This window comes from Malassezia sympodialis, genomic scaffold (assembly GCF_000349305.1).
Source record: "Malassezia sympodialis ATCC 42132 genomic scaffold, msy_sf_4, whole genome shotgun sequence".
Taxonomy (NCBI): Eukaryota; Fungi; Basidiomycota; class Malasseziomycetes; order Malasseziales; family Malasseziaceae; genus Malassezia; species Malassezia sympodialis.
This window is the reverse complement of record NW_017387802.1, coordinates 345,398-362,921: the sequence shown is the minus strand read 5'-3', so window position 1 is coordinate 362,921 and position 17,524 is coordinate 345,398. Positions and strand designations below refer to the sequence as shown.

The 17,524-nt window shown below is 57.9% G+C and overlaps 10 protein-coding genes across 10 annotated transcripts; 6 read left to right on the top strand and 4 right to left on the bottom strand.

Annotated features, from left to right (window-relative positions):
- Window positions 1-81: 81 nt before the first annotated feature.
- Window positions 82-1,292, top strand: MSY001_1016 (uncharacterized protein; the record flags this gene model as incomplete). Its single annotated transcript, XM_018886120.1, has 2 exons — window positions 82-1,198; window positions 1,288-1,292. The coding sequence occupies 2 exons, from the start codon at window positions 82-84 to the stop codon at window positions 1,290-1,292; spliced, it is 1,122 nt and encodes a 373-aa protein (XP_018739625.1).
- A 758-nt stretch (window positions 1,293-2,050) lies between these two features.
- MSY001_1015 (uncharacterized protein) lies at window positions 2,051-3,041 on the bottom strand (the record flags this gene model as incomplete). Its single annotated transcript, XM_018886119.1, has 2 exons — window positions 2,051-2,845; window positions 2,871-3,041. 2 exons carry the CDS (start codon window positions 3,039-3,041, stop codon window positions 2,051-2,053), a joined length of 966 nt encoding a protein of 321 aa, XP_018739624.1.
- A 694-nt stretch (window positions 3,042-3,735) lies between these two features.
- Window positions 3,736-4,584, top strand: MSY001_1014 (uncharacterized protein; the record flags this gene model as incomplete). The annotated part of the gene is given in 2 exon segments (XM_018886118.1): window positions 3,736-4,262; window positions 4,281-4,584. The coding sequence occupies 2 exon segments, from the start codon at window positions 3,736-3,738 to the stop codon at window positions 4,582-4,584; spliced, it is 831 nt and encodes a 276-aa protein (XP_018739623.1).
- A 75-nt stretch (window positions 4,585-4,659) lies between these two features.
- On the top strand, window positions 4,660-5,915 carry MSY001_1013 (uncharacterized protein; the record flags this gene model as incomplete). The annotated part of the gene is made up of 2 exons (XM_018886117.1): window positions 4,660-4,840; window positions 4,870-5,915. The coding sequence occupies 2 exons, from the start codon at window positions 4,660-4,662 to the stop codon at window positions 5,913-5,915; spliced, it is 1,227 nt and encodes a 408-aa protein (XP_018739622.1).
- A 922-nt stretch (window positions 5,916-6,837) lies between these two features.
- On the top strand, window positions 6,838-8,786 carry MSY001_1012 (uncharacterized protein; the record flags this gene model as incomplete). The annotated part of the gene is made up of 3 exons (XM_018886115.1): window positions 6,838-7,624; window positions 7,937-8,677; window positions 8,749-8,786. The coding sequence occupies 3 exons, from the start codon at window positions 6,838-6,840 to the stop codon at window positions 8,784-8,786; spliced, it is 1,566 nt and encodes a 521-aa protein (XP_018739621.1).
- A 204-nt stretch (window positions 8,787-8,990) lies between these two features.
- MSY001_1011 (uncharacterized protein) lies at window positions 8,991-10,601 on the bottom strand (the record flags this gene model as incomplete). The annotated part of the gene is made up of 1 exon (XM_018886114.1): window positions 8,991-10,601. One exon carries the CDS (start codon window positions 10,599-10,601, stop codon window positions 8,991-8,993), a length of 1,611 nt encoding a protein of 536 aa, XP_018739620.1.
- A 203-nt stretch (window positions 10,602-10,804) lies between these two features.
- On the top strand, window positions 10,805-12,383 carry MSY001_1010 (uncharacterized protein; the record flags this gene model as incomplete). The annotated part of the gene is made up of 3 exons (XM_018886113.1): window positions 10,805-10,850; window positions 10,875-12,086; window positions 12,112-12,383. The coding sequence occupies 3 exons, from the start codon at window positions 10,805-10,807 to the stop codon at window positions 12,381-12,383; spliced, it is 1,530 nt and encodes a 509-aa protein (XP_018739619.1).
- A 13-nt stretch (window positions 12,384-12,396) lies between these two features.
- Window positions 12,397-13,553, bottom strand: MSY001_1009 (uncharacterized protein; the record flags this gene model as incomplete). The annotated part of the gene is made up of 2 exons (XM_018886112.1): window positions 12,397-13,470; window positions 13,521-13,553. 2 exons carry the CDS (start codon window positions 13,551-13,553, stop codon window positions 12,397-12,399), a joined length of 1,107 nt encoding a protein of 368 aa, XP_018739618.1.
- A 604-nt stretch (window positions 13,554-14,157) lies between these two features.
- Window positions 14,158-15,789, top strand: MSY001_1008 (uncharacterized protein; the record flags this gene model as incomplete). The annotated part of the gene is made up of 1 exon (XM_018886111.1): window positions 14,158-15,789. One exon carries the CDS (start codon window positions 14,158-14,160, stop codon window positions 15,787-15,789), a length of 1,632 nt encoding a protein of 543 aa, XP_018739617.1.
- Window positions 15,790-15,844: 55 nt separating this feature from the next.
- MSY001_1007 (uncharacterized protein) lies at window positions 15,845-17,479 on the bottom strand (the record flags this gene model as incomplete). The annotated part of the gene is made up of 1 exon (XM_018886110.1): window positions 15,845-17,479. The coding sequence occupies one exon, from the start codon at window positions 17,477-17,479 to the stop codon at window positions 15,845-15,847; it is 1,635 nt and encodes a 544-aa protein (XP_018739616.1).
- Window positions 17,480-17,524: the final 45 nt, after the last annotated feature.

Sequence of the window (17,524 nt, the reverse complement as noted above, 5' to 3'; positions counted from 1 at the left end):
CAGGCGGCAGAGGCGGCCCAAAATGAGAAAGCCACTAAGGTGACGAAAAAATCACGTATAAGCTCACCGCACGTTCCGTCTATGCGCAATCGTTCTGCTCCCGCCGCAGTCACCCACGTCGAGGAGGAGGACGGGGACGATGCAGACGACGCAGCACTGGACCGCCTTGCACGCAGTGGCTCTAGTTTGCAAGTGACTATGGATGAATATTGCGTTCCTCGAGACATTATACCAGATGCCTCCTACGATCCCCTATCGGCAGACTTACGGGCCAAAGCATGGCCATGTGTCTCGAGCCGCTGGCTCGTGGAGTCGGCCTCCATACCTTACCTCCCTTTCTTTGAAGGACTGGATGACCATCCAATTGTGACACTAGAATACCCGGCACCAGATGCCAAGGAAGAGTTTGTTCTTCTAGTTCCCAAGATGGCAGATGAATACGACCCTATATCAGACCTGCTTCACGCTGTGCGTGCCATGGTCTCGAATTATGTCTCTGAAGAGCAACGTGAACTATTTGGCTCTGTGGATAGCTTGGAAACGGGCAGCAATGCTGGTGCTCCCCTAAACAGAGCCCATCGTCCGCCTACTCGCGTGGACACGAGTGGATTGTCAAGCAACCATGCACAGAAAGACGGCTCAGCATCGCCGGCACCGCCTGAAGAATCGATCCTGCGATCTTTCACTAAAGCCCGTAATCGCCGGAATGGTCCTCTCTTTGTCCAGACTGTAGAGCGGTTCAATGCTGAATTCCGTGCGTTGAAAAAAGCCGGTGCCGTTGCCTCTCACTTGCGTCAAGTCGGTCGAAACCATGGCGTACCCGAAGATCTGTGGCGTACCGTCCAAGAACAGGTGTACGCGCGCGTGGCTGCACCTCATGTGGATTCCTTGAAGCACTACGAAGCATTTTCTGACTCGGTGTACGGTGAAATGCTCCCTCCCTTTCTGAACGAGGTCGAGCGGATTGCCAACCTGGGCACTGATTCGGTGTTCGTTGATTTGGGCAGTGGAATTGGAAACTGCCTACTCCAAGCATCGTTGCAAACAGGGTGCGAAGCGTACGGGTGCGAGTACATGCCAGCGCCCAGCAAAATTGCATCGAAGCAACTCGTAGAGGCCTCGCACCGCTGGCGAATGTGGCATCTCCGAGCAGGTCCTCGTGTCGAGGCGTGGGACGAGGACTTTACCGAATCTACCCGTGTGCGCGACGCGCTACGACGAGCGGATGTGATTCTTGTAAACAAGTATGTACTTGCGTCTAACCACAGTTATGCGTTCCGGCCACAGACTAATGACGTCTTGTCCCTTCTTTTTTTGGATTTGAAGGAAGGCGCCAAAATTTTCTCTCTGCGGCCGTTTGTGGCCCCAGACTTCCGACTTACGGAAAGGACACTTTCCAGCCCCCAGGCTATTTTGCGCGTAGAACAGCGCAAATATACTAGTGGCTGTGTGAGTTGGACAGCAGGGGGCGGTGTGTACTATGTGCAAACGGTCGATCGCAGCAAGGTCCAAGCCTTTGTACAAGAGCGTGAACTTCATAGCGACGCAGGGACTGCGAAGTAAGCGTAGCGTACGTACACCATCCGTGCCCATTCTGATCCGACATGGACTGAACACGATAGCGCCCATGCGTTTGGAATTTTGGCATCTCGACTATCGCCACCTGCTCCCTGCGTAACCGTTCCGCTTGCGTTTGGGCACCTGCTCCACCATCGCCTCGCTCAGAGATCACTCCACCGGCGCCTACGACGCGGTGCCACGGCACGCTATCGTCCTGTAGAAACTTGAGCGCGGTGCCCACCATGCGTGCATCTGCGTCAGCGGGATATACCTACAGGTTGGATAACCCAAAAGCTACGTCAATTGGGCCGACATACCTTGGCAATATGACCTGCATGAGCTTGGCAGACGTACCATAAGTTGTGACACGTCCTTCTGGAATCATCCGCACGCAGTCATACACCGAAGCTTTATAAGGATTGTGGACCTACCATGGAACCACTCGGCGAACAAGGCCTGCTCGGACATGAAGTGGAGTGGCTATCGAGTGCTATTCCCAGTCGGAATCGAAATCTATTGGGACCCGGGCAGACGCAGTGGGGGCAGGTAACTGCTTTGGGCCGGATGTAGATGCAGGCACTGTACCAGTAGAAAGCAGGTCTGAATGCGCGTTGTCCGTCACGGCCAATGTATCATCATCGCTATTATCATCATCCCATACAAAGTCGTCATCATCGTCCCCACCAACAACATGTAGCGACTCGGTCCCTGTCGTTTCTGCAGGCAAGATAGGCGCACCTGTACTCGATGGTTCGATCACGTCTTTCTTTGTTGATGATTTCTGCATAATGTCGTGCACGAGGGCTTGGAAATCCTTGCTAACAGTTTGTAACTTACTCTCACCCGAGTGTATATACTTGCGGGCCAACGAGTCGGCATCCTTGAGTGTGGAATGAAGTCCTGTATTCGAGTCTGTTCCATGCTGCGCTAGCGAAGTTAGTTGCGATTGGATTCGCTCCACCTGGGAGTGAGCGGCGAGCTGGCGGAACGAGTTCCATGCATGCGACTCTAGCAATTGCCAGATGCTGCCTCTCTCCGGCGATACTGACACGGGTGTTTCCTTCAGAGACATAGATGATGCTTGCGCCTCTTCTTCTTTCTCGGATGAAAGTTCAAAAGGGCTACCATCACTCAATGGCTCAGCTGTAGATCGCGAAAGCTCCCGCGCGCGGTCACTATGTGACTGCAACTGCGCGTCCCACTTGGTAATCTCTGAGCGCGCCGCATTAACAACACCGCCACTTTGGTCAATATGATCCTTGGCCATTTGAAGTGCGCTCATCGACTAAGTAAGCTCGACCAATACGCACCTGCGACTGAACGCCACTCCACCAGTTGGAGAGACCACCCACGAGGTCAGTCACTTTATCTTCCACTTTCCGCGCGAATGCATCGACCTCCGTCTCCGTAAATTGAATCTGACGCTCATCATCATTTACCGCAATTATAGCGGCCGCTGCGCTGATAGGCTCGTCGGCCATGGTCGGTGGCCAACAAACAGTTGCGATCCGTGCGTGCTCGAAAGGGCAACGGCGCGTACCTGAGTACACGCCTCCATTTCAACGTGCCTGGCCGCGGAGTGCGCAGGACGCCTTGCCTTGATAGACACCTGACATGCTCGCGTGCAGTCGGGCGTGGGCAATGCAGCTCAGGCAGCTGCGCTTTGCTCCTCAAATCGCATTGGTTTCCCCGTGGCCCACTGGCCACACTATGTCTTTTATTGTGCGTGGCATTCACACAACAGATCATCGCACGAATGAAGGTGTTACGACCGTCCACGGCCAAGACTATGTACGAGACAACTTCACCAATATCCCTGGCTCTATTATGAGCCGGGTGTCCCCTTCTCCGCAGCTCCCTTACCAGGATTATCACCCTCTAAAGATCCTCCGGGAAGAAATTGAAAGCATTTTGGGTTCAAACTACACGCCTATTCGGGCGCCATCGCCAGTGGTCTCGACCGAACTGAATTTTGACGAGCTAGGGTTTCCTAAAGACCACCCTGGCCGCCGACCTTCTGATACCTATTACCTTAATCAGACGACATGCCTGAGAACACACACATCTGCACACGAAATCGAGACATTCCGCCAGGGTCACTTGCGCTGGCTGCTCACAGCGGACGTATTTCGCCGGGATGAGATTGACTCCTCGCATTACCCTGTTTTCCATCAGATGGAGGGCGCGAGCGTGTGGGATATTGATGCGTTTCGTCCAGGTGGTTCTGTGGAAGCTGAGTGTGAAGCGATGGAGCTGAAGCTGCGTGAGTCTCGCATTGAGATTACCGACGATGTCCAGCTGCAAGAGGCAGGAGGTTGGCAGATGGTGCACTTGGAACACAATCCGGCCGCCGTGAAACTCGCGCTGCGCCACTTGAAGGCCTCCCTTAATATGCTTGTTCACGACCTTTTCCATGCTCGCTGGCAGCAGGAGGCTGATTCTGGGGAGCCATTGCGCGTCCGTTGGATTCCGGCCTTCTTTCCCTTCACTTCGCCCAGCTTTGAGGTCGAGGTCTGGTTCCGTGGCAAGTGGCTTGAGATTCTCGGTACAGGCATTGTTCAGCAGCATACTCTTAACCAGGCGGGCATACCTGAGAAGCTTGGCTGGGCATTTGGTCTAGGACTAGAGCGCATTGCTATGGTGCTCTTTTCGATCCCAGATATCCGGCTCTTCTGGTCGCGAGACGAACGTTTTTTGAATCAGTTCAAACAAGCTGACAGTTCGCTCCTTTCATTCAAGCCATATTCCAAGTACCCACCATGCTACAAAGATGTGTCGTTCTGGATGCCCGAACAATTCCATGAGAACGATCTGTTTGAGACCGTTCGCGACCAGGCAGGTGATTTAGTGGAAGATGTTGTATGCATTGACGACTTTGTGCACCCCAAGACAAAGAAGCGCAGCCGCTGCTACCGCGTAAACTACCGGAGTATGGATCGCAACCTGGAGAACGAGGAAGTAAATGCTATCCATGCCAAGGTGCTGGAACAGCTGGTCTTGCGCTGCCAGGTAGAGATTCGATAAGCTCATGTGGAGACCACGTGTCTAGCTCGAACAGTTAGCTGCAGGCGGGGTAGCCGCGTTTTCCAAGCATCAACGATGGGCACCGGTTCGTTTCTGATCAAGGCTCAGTTGCTGGCGCTACTTTTGTGTGGGTCTTACATAGCGACCTGCTTCCTACTGGCTCTACCTGAGGCGCAGCGGCAGTACCTTTTTCTGCACCAAGTGCGCTTTCCGCCGTTTGTCAAGTACGACGAGCCTCATAAGCACGGCATGCAGCGTATGTACACGAATGAAACTGACAGATAGCGGGCCGTGTGCGCAACTTCTACGTGAAGTCGACGGATAACAACAAGATCGGTACATGGCACGTCCTGCCGCGGAGCGTGTACGACAAGCACAAACATGACGTCAATCGAACTCATTTCCAGTTCCCCGTCGGTGTGTATGAAGAGGCGTTACGTGAATACCCGACGGTCATCTACCTGCATGGGAATGGTCTGAACCGTGCAGCTCCTTTCCGCAAGCATATATGCCAAGCGATCTCGGACCGCATGAACGTGAACGTCATTGCCATTGACTACCGCGGGTATGGCGACTCTACCGGTGTACCCAGCGAAGAGGGCGTCATTGATGACGCGTATGCTACGGTCGAATACGTCCGTGCACTTTCGTTAAATGAAGAGACCGGCAAGCGCCCTAGCCTCACGCTGATGGGTCAGAGTCTTGGCACGGCCGTTGCTACTCAGTGTGCGTTGCGCATGTACCGCGAAGGCATCTACCTCGACTCGCTCGTCTTACTGGCCGCCTTCAAGGCTCTGCGGCCAATGGTTTCCGAGTTTAAGCTGGCGGGTATCATCCCGGTACTGGGCTTTTTGAAGTACATTCCGAACAAGGAGCAGCTCTTGGACAAATTGCTGAAATACAAGTTTGACACAATGCGTGCGCTGAAACAGCTCGTAAGTGGATTCATCGAAGATGGACCTGTACACCCCCCTTCTATTCTTTTGATGCATGCTACCGACGATGCAGTCATCCCAGTGTACCACGCAGAGGACCTGTACAATATGGCGGAAGACAAGCTGCAGGCCATGAACAAGGCGTCGAGCTACCATGTGTGGAGCTCCAAGGCGCCTGACTTTGGCTTTGTCCAGGCAATCATGAACAAACAGGTGCTTCTGCCGGAACGCCGCGGCCGCATGCCCGGTGCGCGCTTTGTCTTGCCACGCAATGCTGCCTTTACGTATGTGCGCTTGGATGAAGGAGGACACGATCACCTCCTAACGAACAATGTCGATGCGCTGCAGCTCATGCTTCCTCAGAGCATGACGGGCGGCGGCCTTCCTGCCTATTAAGCGCCATGGCGCTGCTCAGTAGCGGCGTACAGACGAAGGGTATCGAGAAAGTGTGCAGGCGTCCACCGCTGAAGATACGCCCACGAAGGTAGTGATCCCACCGTCGTAATGCGCAAAGACCATGCTGGAAAGCCATGTAGACAAGGCGCGGGTGCTTTGTCACCGCACACCATTAGAATGCCAGGGTCACACGACATGGGGCCCGTCCTGGAAAGTGTATGCGAGATGGCACTAGGCTCCCAGGCCCCCGTATTTCGTAATGCATCGACAAGAGCAGGCTTGTCGTCCGCCGCGGAAAGCAGATTCACTCGTACCAGTGACTGTCGCGCAGGGCCCTGGTAGGAAGGTGGCCGAGCCACTGGGTGCTCAAACCACCCAGTGCCTGTCATAGCCCGACCCATATGTACCTCCATCGTAGCCCAGCCATCCATGTCAGCTGATCTACGCGAGCGATCCGCAAAAATACGCGCAAGAAGTCCTTCTTTGTCGTACACGGTCAGCTCAGCAATGCCAGCCAGCGCGGACCACTGCGCCAGGCGTAGTACATCACGCGCTGCTGCATTCACAGAAGCTAACGCATCTCCTTTCAATACCTCTGTTGGCCATGAAAACACGACAGCGAGATGTTGGGGAATGTCAAAGCCGTCCACTCGGGGTATAGCGTCATGTCGCCATGACCAGTGTCGGAGCACGTCCATAGTGCGCGCACAGGCCTCGCATACAGCAAACCATGTGTAAATCATCGAGTATAGAAGTGCATGCAGTAGAGTCGTCATGACCACCGATGCTTGCTACTCGTCCGCTGAGCGGCGAGCGAGCGATCGACAATGGTTTGCAAGTCCCGATCTACGAAACTCGCATCGGGCATAGCGGCCTTATAGCGTGGAGGCCACAACCGTGACAGGGACCCCGCGTTGTGACTATGGCGCCGGCCACGGTGCCCGTCACGTTTCCGGCGGAGATTGTGCAACGCATTTGCGAGATTGTATACTTGGACAGTGTACCCCTATGCTCTTTGCGGCTGCTAGACCCGCCTAATGTGCCGTCAGCAGCGTTCGATGGTCAAAGCGCCCTATCCCTTATCGACGATACACAGCGAGTCTTATTTCGTCTGTGCCTTGTCAACCGGGCCTTTTATCGACATGCGCATCCCCTTTTGTGCCGTCGCGTGCAGATCACGCTGCCTTACCGCTTCATGCACCTGCTTGAACTCGCTCAAGGCCCAGCGCCTCTAGCCTCGCTAGGTGCTAGCACGCTAGGAAGTATTCGACTGCTCGACTTTAGCTCGTTCCGCGCTATGGGGCTCCGACGAACAGTTGGAGAGAGTACGGAGCGACGCTTTGTGACGCCTGAGCGTCTTATCACTCTAATTCGCGCAGCTACTGGTCTTGTCGCTTTTGGCTCGAGTCCCACGATGGACAGCGCACTTTCGCTCGAGGTTCTTGAAGCGCTTCTTATTCGTGATGGCGAGCTTAGTAGGCCTATGCGTATGCGAGACGTTAGTATGGAGCGAGGTGCCCATGTCGTGCACAATGCCCTTCAAAGCCTCGACCTTTGTGGCTGCGTTAGCCCCAAGTTTCTCGAAGCTATGGCCCAATTTGTGCACAAGCATATCGAGCCAGGACCACCACGTTATGCCATTTACGACGTCTTGGAAGAGGATGAGGGCACCGACAACAGTGTGAGCGAGGACGATGACGACGAGCGACGTGGCCGCTCCCGGCTGTGGACGCACACGCGGCGGAAGTCTCCTCTGCGGCAAATACCTCGTGAGCGCCGACGCATTTTCCCGTCCATACAGCGCCTGGGACTGACATGCGTGTCATTGGAGCGCTCGATTCTCGCCGCCTTTGTGCTTAGTTTCCCGAACTTGACCCACCTCGACCTTTCGCAGACGCGCGTGGATGCAGCCACATTGCACAGTCTAAGCCGGTCGTCCGTGCGCCTGGAAAGTCTGTCGCTATCACGATGCCGCTCACTTACGTCGGAGAGCCTAGTAGACTTTCTCGTGCATTCTCCAGCGACCGCGGGACTTCAAGAACTTGCGCTACAAGGCACACTCCTTTTCCCTACGCCTGTGTCGCCAGATGATATGCTGACCATTCTTACAGCGGCACCGTGTTTACGCCGCGGAGCTTTGAGATACCTCGACTTGGGCGGATGCCCACTCACCGATGAGGCACTTGAAGCCGTCGCTCCCCAGCAGGCTCTCCTCGATCTGGGTCTGAGCGCAATTCCGGCACTCACCCTACGCGGCGTATGTGCATTCCTGCAGCGCGCGGCGCCGAATGTGCAGGTGCTTGACCTCACCCACAGCGCCACGGCCAGCGGCTCGATGCAGGCAGTTCGCCTATACCATGAACTCCTAGGACCCTGCACACAGCCGCCCACCTCCGTCAGTATAGCAGAGCAACTCGCCAAACTGGGTATTCGCAAGGATACTCACCTTACGCCATGGCAGCCACCGTCAAATTTGCGTGTGGTCGGCCTCTCGCGAGCTGTCCTTACCACTGTACACGGCGGTGTGGGCTCGTGGAAAACCATCTATGGCGCCGGCCGTCGCGGTTGGGTCGTCGATACAGCCGCTGGACCCAGTCCTGAAGCCTACGATATCCCTGAACCTGACGAGGACGAAGACGAACGCGGCCGGCCGCGCCTTGCGCGCACTGCACACCGCAGCACGAGCGTCAGTACGCCGCGACACGCAGCCGACTCCTTGGTAGAACCACTTGCAGCTGCCGGGTCGAAGCGTCTTGCACGCGGTGTGTCGCCGCGGCCAGCACCGCCGGCTGCCTTTGAGTCGCGCTCCCGCTCGCTTTCGCTTTCGCGAGAGTACCACCCGCGCACACGGAGAATACCGGCGCGCCGTGAGGGTCCAGCGCAGGTGGAGCGCCAGACAGTGCATGATCTATCTGAAGATCATCCACGGCGACAGATGCTGGAGTATCTGGCACGATTGGATGGCAAAGTGCCGGGCAGCACTGGGTGGCACAGTCACAAAATGGAGGTCTTGTTGGGCTATGGACTTCTTGGTCGCGAGGTCGGCAACTATGCCTGGTATGCATACCAAGACAGCTAAGGCCGGGGCGCAGTAGCTGCACTGGGCTCCTGTAGCAGATGGCCCATGCGCTCGATTTTGGTGCGCAAATACTTTTCCAGATCGTTGCCGCGTGTGACGCTGCCGCCAATCAGTGTTGCGCCATTGTTCCGCAAGGTATAGGAGTGGAAGCTGTGGGCACTCTCGTCGGAATCTTCGGCATCGTCGTCGTCCCATGCTTCGTCGCTATCGTCCACCAGCATTCCATGTTCAGCAGACCCATCGAGAGCTTGGGAAATTACGCTGTTCGGCCGGGACCGCCGTGGTCCCTGCAAGAGCCGGGTAGCGACAGATCCCGATCGACGCTGGTGTGTAGAGGTATGCTCGTGGTACCGCCACATGCGTGGAACCATCGGCACACGCTCCGTAACCTGGATCCCTTCATCTTCCATGGCCTGCATCTTTTCAGGGTTGTTAGTGAGAAGGCGGCACGAGTTGATGCCCAGGTCCCGCAGGATGGCACAGCTGATATCGTAGCGTCGAGCATCAGGTAGGTGGCCGAGCAGCACATTCGCACTGACAGTGTCGTGCCCCATGTCCTGCAGATTGTACGCCATGAGCTTGTCCAGCAGCCCGATGCCCCGGCCCTCCTGGCGCATGTACACAACGACGCCACGAGGCGCCACCGTCTTGCCGTCAGCGGCCTGCGATGTCGATGTGCCGATAAGCCGCAGCGCCTCGTCCAGCTGCTCACCACAGTCGCACCGCTGACTGCCGATCGTTTCTCCCGTGTAGCACTCTGAGTGAATTCGCACTAGCGGTGCCGGCGTATCTGGGTCATCGCCATCAAATGTCGCGAACTGCTCAGGCACAGATGCCACTTGGTGCGTCTCACTTAGCCGGTCCACGTAGGCGCCTCGCACAAGGCGCTCCATCGTCGTCTCGTTCTCGCTCCATACCGCATCTAGCGTACGGCTGCGGATTGGTCGCGCGCGACGAAGTAGACCCTGCTGTTGCTGTGCCTGTATAGCCGCATTGTTCTGCGCAGGATCAATCACCAATGCCATGTGCTCTTTGTTGTCATGGTTGTTCCGGTACAGGTGGCAGAACACCTCGCCATGAGGGGTCGGCACACGCGTACGCGCACAGCAGCGTACTTCCAGGGGAACTGGTGGCTTTGTCGACTGCATGGACTCGCGCCGTGACACCGTGCTCGATGCGACGGCTGGTGCCTCTGACAGGGCAGGTGCCGCAGTCGCTGTGGGCTCCGCGAGCGCGCGTGCACGCTCTTCCTTCTCGCGCTGCAGGCGCACGCTTCGCGGTGCCTGCTTGCTATGCATGATGGCGTGATGCTCATGCTCATCCTCGACTGCATTCCGAGCCGTGGGCACAGCCGCCATCCGCGTCTGCCGCAGGCGCTCGCTGACTGGCATTTGCTGCGAGTGTCCGGACATGCGCGCAGACTGCGGATCCGCAAATGTGTGGTGAAAATGGTGGCGTGTCACCTGAGGTCCAGAGCTGAGCGATGCGGCGAGCACAATGGGGTCGATCGGTGGGCGCCGAAGCGCTGCCACCGTATCTAGCGCCCGATGGTGGGGCACAGCATCAGATTTCAGCGGTGGCGCAGGCGCAGGTAGTGATGTGAGCATGTCAAGCATGTCCAAGTCACTTGGCTCAACTCGATGGTGGTATGTATCCCCAAACATGGCCCCCATCGCACAAAGAATGAGTCGGCGCTAGCGGGGCACTGCCGATGGCGCACCGCATCGCGGCGCAGCGCCGAGGGTTCTCAGGATGACGTAATCTTCCTCCATTTGGCGGAAAAAGCGACGCCCACGCACCGACCTCCGCGATGGCGCGTCTGGACCTGGACGAGCTGCTGAAGGTGGCACCAGAAAGTAAGTCAAGCGCATTAATATCAGCTGTGGACCCTGATGACGAGTATAATGCGCCGACGAGCTCCGATGGAGAGAGTGCGAGTGACAACGAGGCGCACGAAACGGAGAGCCGTCGTCACTACGTCGATGTCGGGCCTAGCGAGATGCGTCGCCGCGCCCGCCTAACCGAATCAGATAAACTAGAGCATCCCAAGTACAAGGGCACGCGCGTCTCTCGACACGACATGTTTGGAGATGGATCACAATCAGATGAAGACAGCATGGCCGATGACACTGAGGACGGCGAGGACTATCAAGATGCACAGGAGGAGGAAGGAGAAGACGACGATGATGAGGTAGATGGCGAGGAGGAGGATGGCGAAGATCCCGACGATGAAGAGGAAGAAGATGAGGAGTTCGATGAGGACGAAGAGGAGAAAGAACAGGTCCAAGCGCGCCCGTCCAAGCGCTCTTCTATGGAGAAGAACCGTGAGCCCCATGTTTCCGGGGAGGAAGTTATTCCCAGTACAGCAGCTACGCTGGCCTCGCAAGAGCAGGAATCCCGCACACTCATGCAGCAGCTCCAGGAACGGCGCTCTCAGGACGCCAAGAAAGGTCGACACGTACAGAAGCAGATACGCAATTGGGAAAAGACCTTGCGACTGCGCATTGCTCTGCAAAAGGTGATTTCAGGCCTTGCTAGGTTGCCGCCGCCCGATATGATGGCCGAGTACGTCGCCGCGGCGCCTGGCACAGAAGAGGATTTGGATGCTAGTGCGGCTGAGCTAGAAGACATGGCACAAACTCTTCTGACAGTGCGCCTTCATCTCTGGAAACAGAACCTTCCGGCTGTTGCTACCGAGCTGGACAGCGTGAATACCGAAGCAAGTAGCGCCAAGGCGCTGTCCGACCTGGAAGCCTGCGTTGAGCCACAGCGGCGGATGTTACTTTCTCGCTGGTCGTCCAAGATCGCTGCTGCGCCTGACTCTCGTTCCACTAGTGCATCTGCGCGTCTGCAGCTGCGTGCGATGAACCAGAGCGTTGTCGAGCAGATGGACCAGGCGCTCGCAGGCGACGGTATGGACCGCCTCGTTGACCGCACGCGTGTGTGGCGAGGCGACGATACGGCGCGTCTGGGAGTCACACAACCAGCAGACGAAACTGCATCGCGACCTACCGATGTGAATGTGTTTGATGACAGCGACTTTTATGCACAATTGCTGAGAGACCTGATCGACAACGCCAGCATTGTCGAAGGTGCGTTCGGCATCACTGACCACAGCCGGCATATCTGCCACCGCTTCAGACGTGCTTCAGTCACGAAAACGCAAGCGGAACGTTGATGTTCGTGCGTCCAAGGGCCGTCGTATTCGCTACGACGTTATCGAAAAAGTCCAGAACTTTATGCCGCCGATCCCCCGCGTCACGTGGGACGATGCGCAGGCTGAGCGACTGTTCGCGCGCTTGGCATCGGTGGTGCCACAGGGCAAGGCGGCCGAGACTCCTGTCGACGAGGACGTGCAGATCGACGAGGAATTCCGCCTCCTAGGCTGATGTATAATATGAACTACATATCCTGCGTCATCCCCGACCGCTTGGCCACGTCCCAGTAGCCTGAAAGTTTAGGGCCCAGCAGCTCCTTCACCTTCAGGTCGGACGAACAGTCTTCCATCTTCACCATACCCATGGGCAGGGCTCGGTCGCGTACAGGGCCCTCGAAGACGCATTCGCAGGTATTGTCACTCAAGTCGATAGGCTCTGGCTCCGGTACAGGCTCCGCGTCGTCTTGATCCTTAGGGCGTCCAGGGTCGGTCCAGTCAATGCGCACGAGCATCAGGCGCTTGTACGCCTTTAGCGCCTTGGCAGACCCCTCAACAATCACAATTGCCATGTCTGGATGCACAAGAATCAGACCACTCAGGTGCTGCTGCTGCGCATTCTTCCGGACTTTGAAGCGGTGAGACGGACTAACGAGATGGCGCACTCGGTATACATGGCACCAAATACCCTTACCCTCTTCAGTCTTGGTCTTGTAAATGCGACGTTGGCGGCGTTCCTCATCCGTGAGCATACGCTCCGCATTCGTCCGCTCGTGAAGCTCATGCCTCGCTGCCACTTCGCGGCGTACACGAGCCTCGACTTTGGTGGGATCCACAATGGCTTCGTTGCCAAGGACGCGCATCAGGTTCGATAGCTTGACCTTAGGTGGATCCGGTGGAAGCAGGCCCATCTTGATTCGGTCGCGTTTGTCTTGCTGTTCGGCAGCGCGACGTTGGCGGCGCATCTTCTTCATTTCCTGCTTGGTCAAAATGACACCGTGAGGCTGGATCTTTATGTTCGCCGTGGGAGGAGGAATGGGAATGGGGTGCTGTACGAGATGGTCGATAGGAGAGGTATCTTGCTCAATGAGCGGGAATGTATCGGGCACCGCCGTACCAGGGACAAGTGGCGTGTCAGGCACGTCGTCGTAGGTCTTGTTGGGCAGCAAAGGAAGATCCCACCACTCAGCATCTGGGGGCATAGGGCGTCGGAGAATGCGCTCGTCATCGAGGAGCTCATCCTGGAGCCCTGCCTTGCGAGCGGTCGCCTGAATTCGCTCTTTGAGCGCTTGCATCTGTTCATCGCGCCGGATTTGCTCAGCCTGTAAGACATATTTGCCGGGGCGGTGGAAGTGCAGCGCCCTATGCATACTCTTAGGTTTAGGGCCTTCGACCTTGTCGGCATCGTTTGACAAATACGGATTCGCCTTTGGAACAGGTACAGGCTTGGCATCCAAGATATTGCGCGTCGGTGGCGCAGGCCGACCAGGCAATGCACGCTTGTTCGCCTGGATCGAAGCGAATTTGGGGGCCAGAGACCGGAACTTTTCTTGGATCTTGGCTGCATCCCCTAGCAGAAGCGGGTGGATACCCTGTGGTTGTGATTCGGTACGTTCAGCGGGTGGTGCCTGCGCCGGTGCCGCCTGCGCCGGCTTGGCAGCCAGACCAGAGCGTTGAAAGGCCGCCTGCGCACGCCGACGCGCTTCTTCGATGGTCTTGCTCAGGTCTTTCACCGGTGGTGGTCCTGCATCCACCCTGTTCCTTTTCTCATTTGGTGGCTGACCATCGCTCCCAATGTCAGGGAACTGCCGCTTAGGCGCCATTCACACGGCAGCTCACAGGGCAGGGCCAGCCACGAGCGGCGTCCCACGACGTGTGCCTGTCCTGTCACGTGCGTCGGGAACATGCCTAGAGACCTATTGGGCCGTGTTGGATGCGCTGGGTGTTCTCGGGTGTCGTGGCGATGTCTTTTTTCGTCGTGTCCAGTACCACAGCCTTCTTTGGTGGGAATGTCTGCGTTCCGCGACTCGAGCCGGCGCCAAGACACGTACAAGGCGAAGGGTGCTTTCAAGCAGGATGAGCTGCGCCGCCGCCGTGAGGAGGCCCAGGTTGAGATCCGTCGCCAGAAGCGCGAGGAGAGCATGGCGAAGCGCCGCAACTTGAACCTGCCGCATATTTCTGACGCGCCTGATTCGGACGAAGACGATGTCGCTGACGACCTTGATGTGAAGATCCTCGCTGACCTGCCCCTAATGGTGCAGGGCGTGCAGAGCGAGAGTCTTGACCAGCAGCTGGAAGCCACGACTAAATTCCGCAAGCTACTCTCGAAGGAGAAGAACCCCCCTATTGATCGTGTGATTGCGTGCGGTGTGGTGCCACGCTTCGTCGAGTTTCTGCGCAGCCCCCACAGCATGATCCAGTTTGAGGCGGCGTGGGCCCTGACTAACATTGCCTCTGGCACGTCAGAGCACACGCAGGTGGTGATCAATTGTGGTGCCGTCCCGATTTTTATCGAGCTGCTGGCGAGCCCGGTGCTGGATGTTCGTGAGCAGGCCGTGTGGGCGCTCGGTAATATCGCGGGTGACTCGACCAAGTGCCGCGACTTTGTACTCCAGCAAGGGGGTATGCATGCGCTGCTGCAGCTGCTGAGTGAGGACCACAAGGTAAGCATGCTGCGCAATGCCACATGGACGCTGAGCAACTTTTGCCGCGGCAAGAACCCACAGCCGGCGTGGGAGCTCGTGGCGCCGGCCCTGCCGACGCTCACCAAGCTGGTGTATGCTATGGACGATGAGATTCTGATCGACGCGTGCTGGGCCCTCTCGTACCTGTCTGATGGCGCCAATGAGAAGATCCAGGCTGTGATCGAGTCGGGTGTGTGCCGCCGCCTGGTGGACCTGCTGATGCACCCGTCGGCTGCTGTGCAGACGCCTGCGTTGCGCTCGGTGGGCAACATCGTCACGGGCGATGACATGCAGACGCAGGTGATTGTGGCGAGCGGTGCGCTTACGCCGTTGCTGGCGCTCCTCTCGTCGCCTAAGGATGGCATCAAGAAAGAGGCGTGCTGGACGATCAGCAACATCACAGCAGGCTCTCCGAGCCAGATCCAGGCGGTGATTGACGCCAACATCATTCCGCCGCTGGTGCATATTCTGAGCCACGCGGACTTTAAGACGAAGAAGGAGGCGTGCTGGGCGATCAGCAATGCTACGAGCGGTGGTCTGCAGCAACCGCAGCAGATCCGCTACCTCGTGTCGCAGGGCTGCATCAAGCCACTATGTGACCTGCTCAAGTGTATGGACAACAAGATCATCCAGGTGGCGCTCGACGGCCTAGAGAACATCCTCAAGATTGGCGAGCAGGACAAGGAGGCCATGGGCCCCGGCGCCACGAACCAGTATGCGCTTTACGTTGAGGAGTGTGGTGGTATGGTCACCATTCACGCACTGCAAAATCACGACAACTTTGACATCTACAAGAAGTGCTTTTATATTATGGACAAGTACTTCCCCGACGACGAGGAAGAGCAGGATACCGGCATTGAGGCCCCCCAGGTCAGCGACTCGGGCGCATTTGCGTTCCCGTCCACCGTTGCTGCGCCCCAGACCGGCTTCTCGTTCGGCCCTGCGCAAAACATGTAGTTGCTAGGCCCAGCCGCGCTGTATGATATAGGTGCAGACATACCACCACGCAGGGTTATGGCAACTCACGGTGCATGGACGAGCCCACTTGGGCCAGGTACAGAGCCAATTTGGAATGACTTGCATCGTCCGACGCCGGCGGCTCTTGCCACGATAGGGCAGGTAGTGGCTCTGACGGCAGCGCGGGGCGCCGCACACTAGTTTCGTGTTGTGCCTCTGACGGCACAGGCTCGTTGCTCACGCGCGCTACTGGCCGCAGTGCCTGTAAGAGGCTGTGGGACGCCACTGCTGGAGTGAAGCCCGGCGTAGGCGCACGCATAGGGACCGGGGACGGTGACGCATGCGACACAGGGACTGACTGTCCCTGCGGTGTCGGCGTCGGGGGAAGCGACCATGCAGACGAAACCATAATGTCGAGTGACGGCAGCGTCGTCACTTCGGAATGCGCCCGTGCACGTGTAGTACTTTCGCGCTCGGGCCCTGAACGAGTCTGCGTCGCGCTATTGCTGCGTCGCCGACGGGCATGAGAAGGATGGATGGGCGGAGCCAGCGGTGGCCCACGCGCTGTCTCCGGGGACGTGCTGGCATGGGTATGGGGCCACCAGCGTGCCGGTGACGAGCTCAGCAATGTGCGGATGGGCAGGGTGGACGATACAGGCGGAGGGAGATGCGCGGAGGTCGTCTGGCTCGGTGTGGATGGTGGTGGCGTCGACGTAGTAGCCGTGCTGATCGAGCTCTTGGACGACGAACGTGGCCGCGTCGAAAGGACAGACTCTGGTCGCAAAGAGCGCCCCGACCGGCTTTCCATCTCCTCGTCTGCCAGCGGCCAGCCGCGGCGGAAGAGTCCCGTCAGGCTGGCCCGGGTGGGCAGACGGGATGATCGCCCAGACGCGTCGTCGCTCCGGCCTGACGCGCTAGATGAAAAGAGCGCCGCACGGAGTGACGAGGCTGGATGCGAGGCCTTCTCAATCAGGGCCGGGATACTCGAGCGTGGCCGCACCTCTGGCACGCTGGGACTGTGAGGCGGTGTTCCGTCGCGCAGCCCCTGGCCCGATAAGACAGGCGAGAGCGCGCCAGTCACAGGTGTGCCCTCGCGCGAGGGCGCAAGGATCACTCGATCACCCCATACATACGTTTCCTGTAGGGCTGCAGGATCCGTGTGCCCGTCAGGGCCGTACATGTCGGTCCACTGTCTCAAGAGAGACACGCATTGCGTGCTCTGCAAGGCAGAAGCCAGCATCTCAGGCGTATTTCCGCTTCGATCCACCGGTTGCGGTCGTGCTCCATGTGCCAGGAGCGTGCGCACAAGCTCCATGTGGCCATTAGCTGCGGCAAAGTGCAAGGGCGTCGAGCCCTCGATGCCCGGGCCGACCACTCGCGAGCGGCCCTTGGGCTGGTTGACGTCGGCGCCGAAGCTCATCAGCAGGTTGGCCGTGGCAACATTACCCATGCACGCAGCCACATGCAGTGGGGTAATGCCATGGATGGCCGTGTTCGGCGACTGCCCATTCTCGAGCGCATAGAGTACCAGCGACAAGTTGCCGGAGCTTGTAGCCCGATGGAGACCCAGGCTCGGCACGAGCGGCGCCTCCGGAGGTGGATCAGGGCTGGAGGTACGTGCCCAGATAGGCAACGGCGGCGAAGGGACATACGGCCCGGCGCCGCTCGGGCGGGCCCCGCTGCGAGACATAGACGCCGACGCCGGAACGGGCGGCGCGGGGGCGGCGTGGCGGTG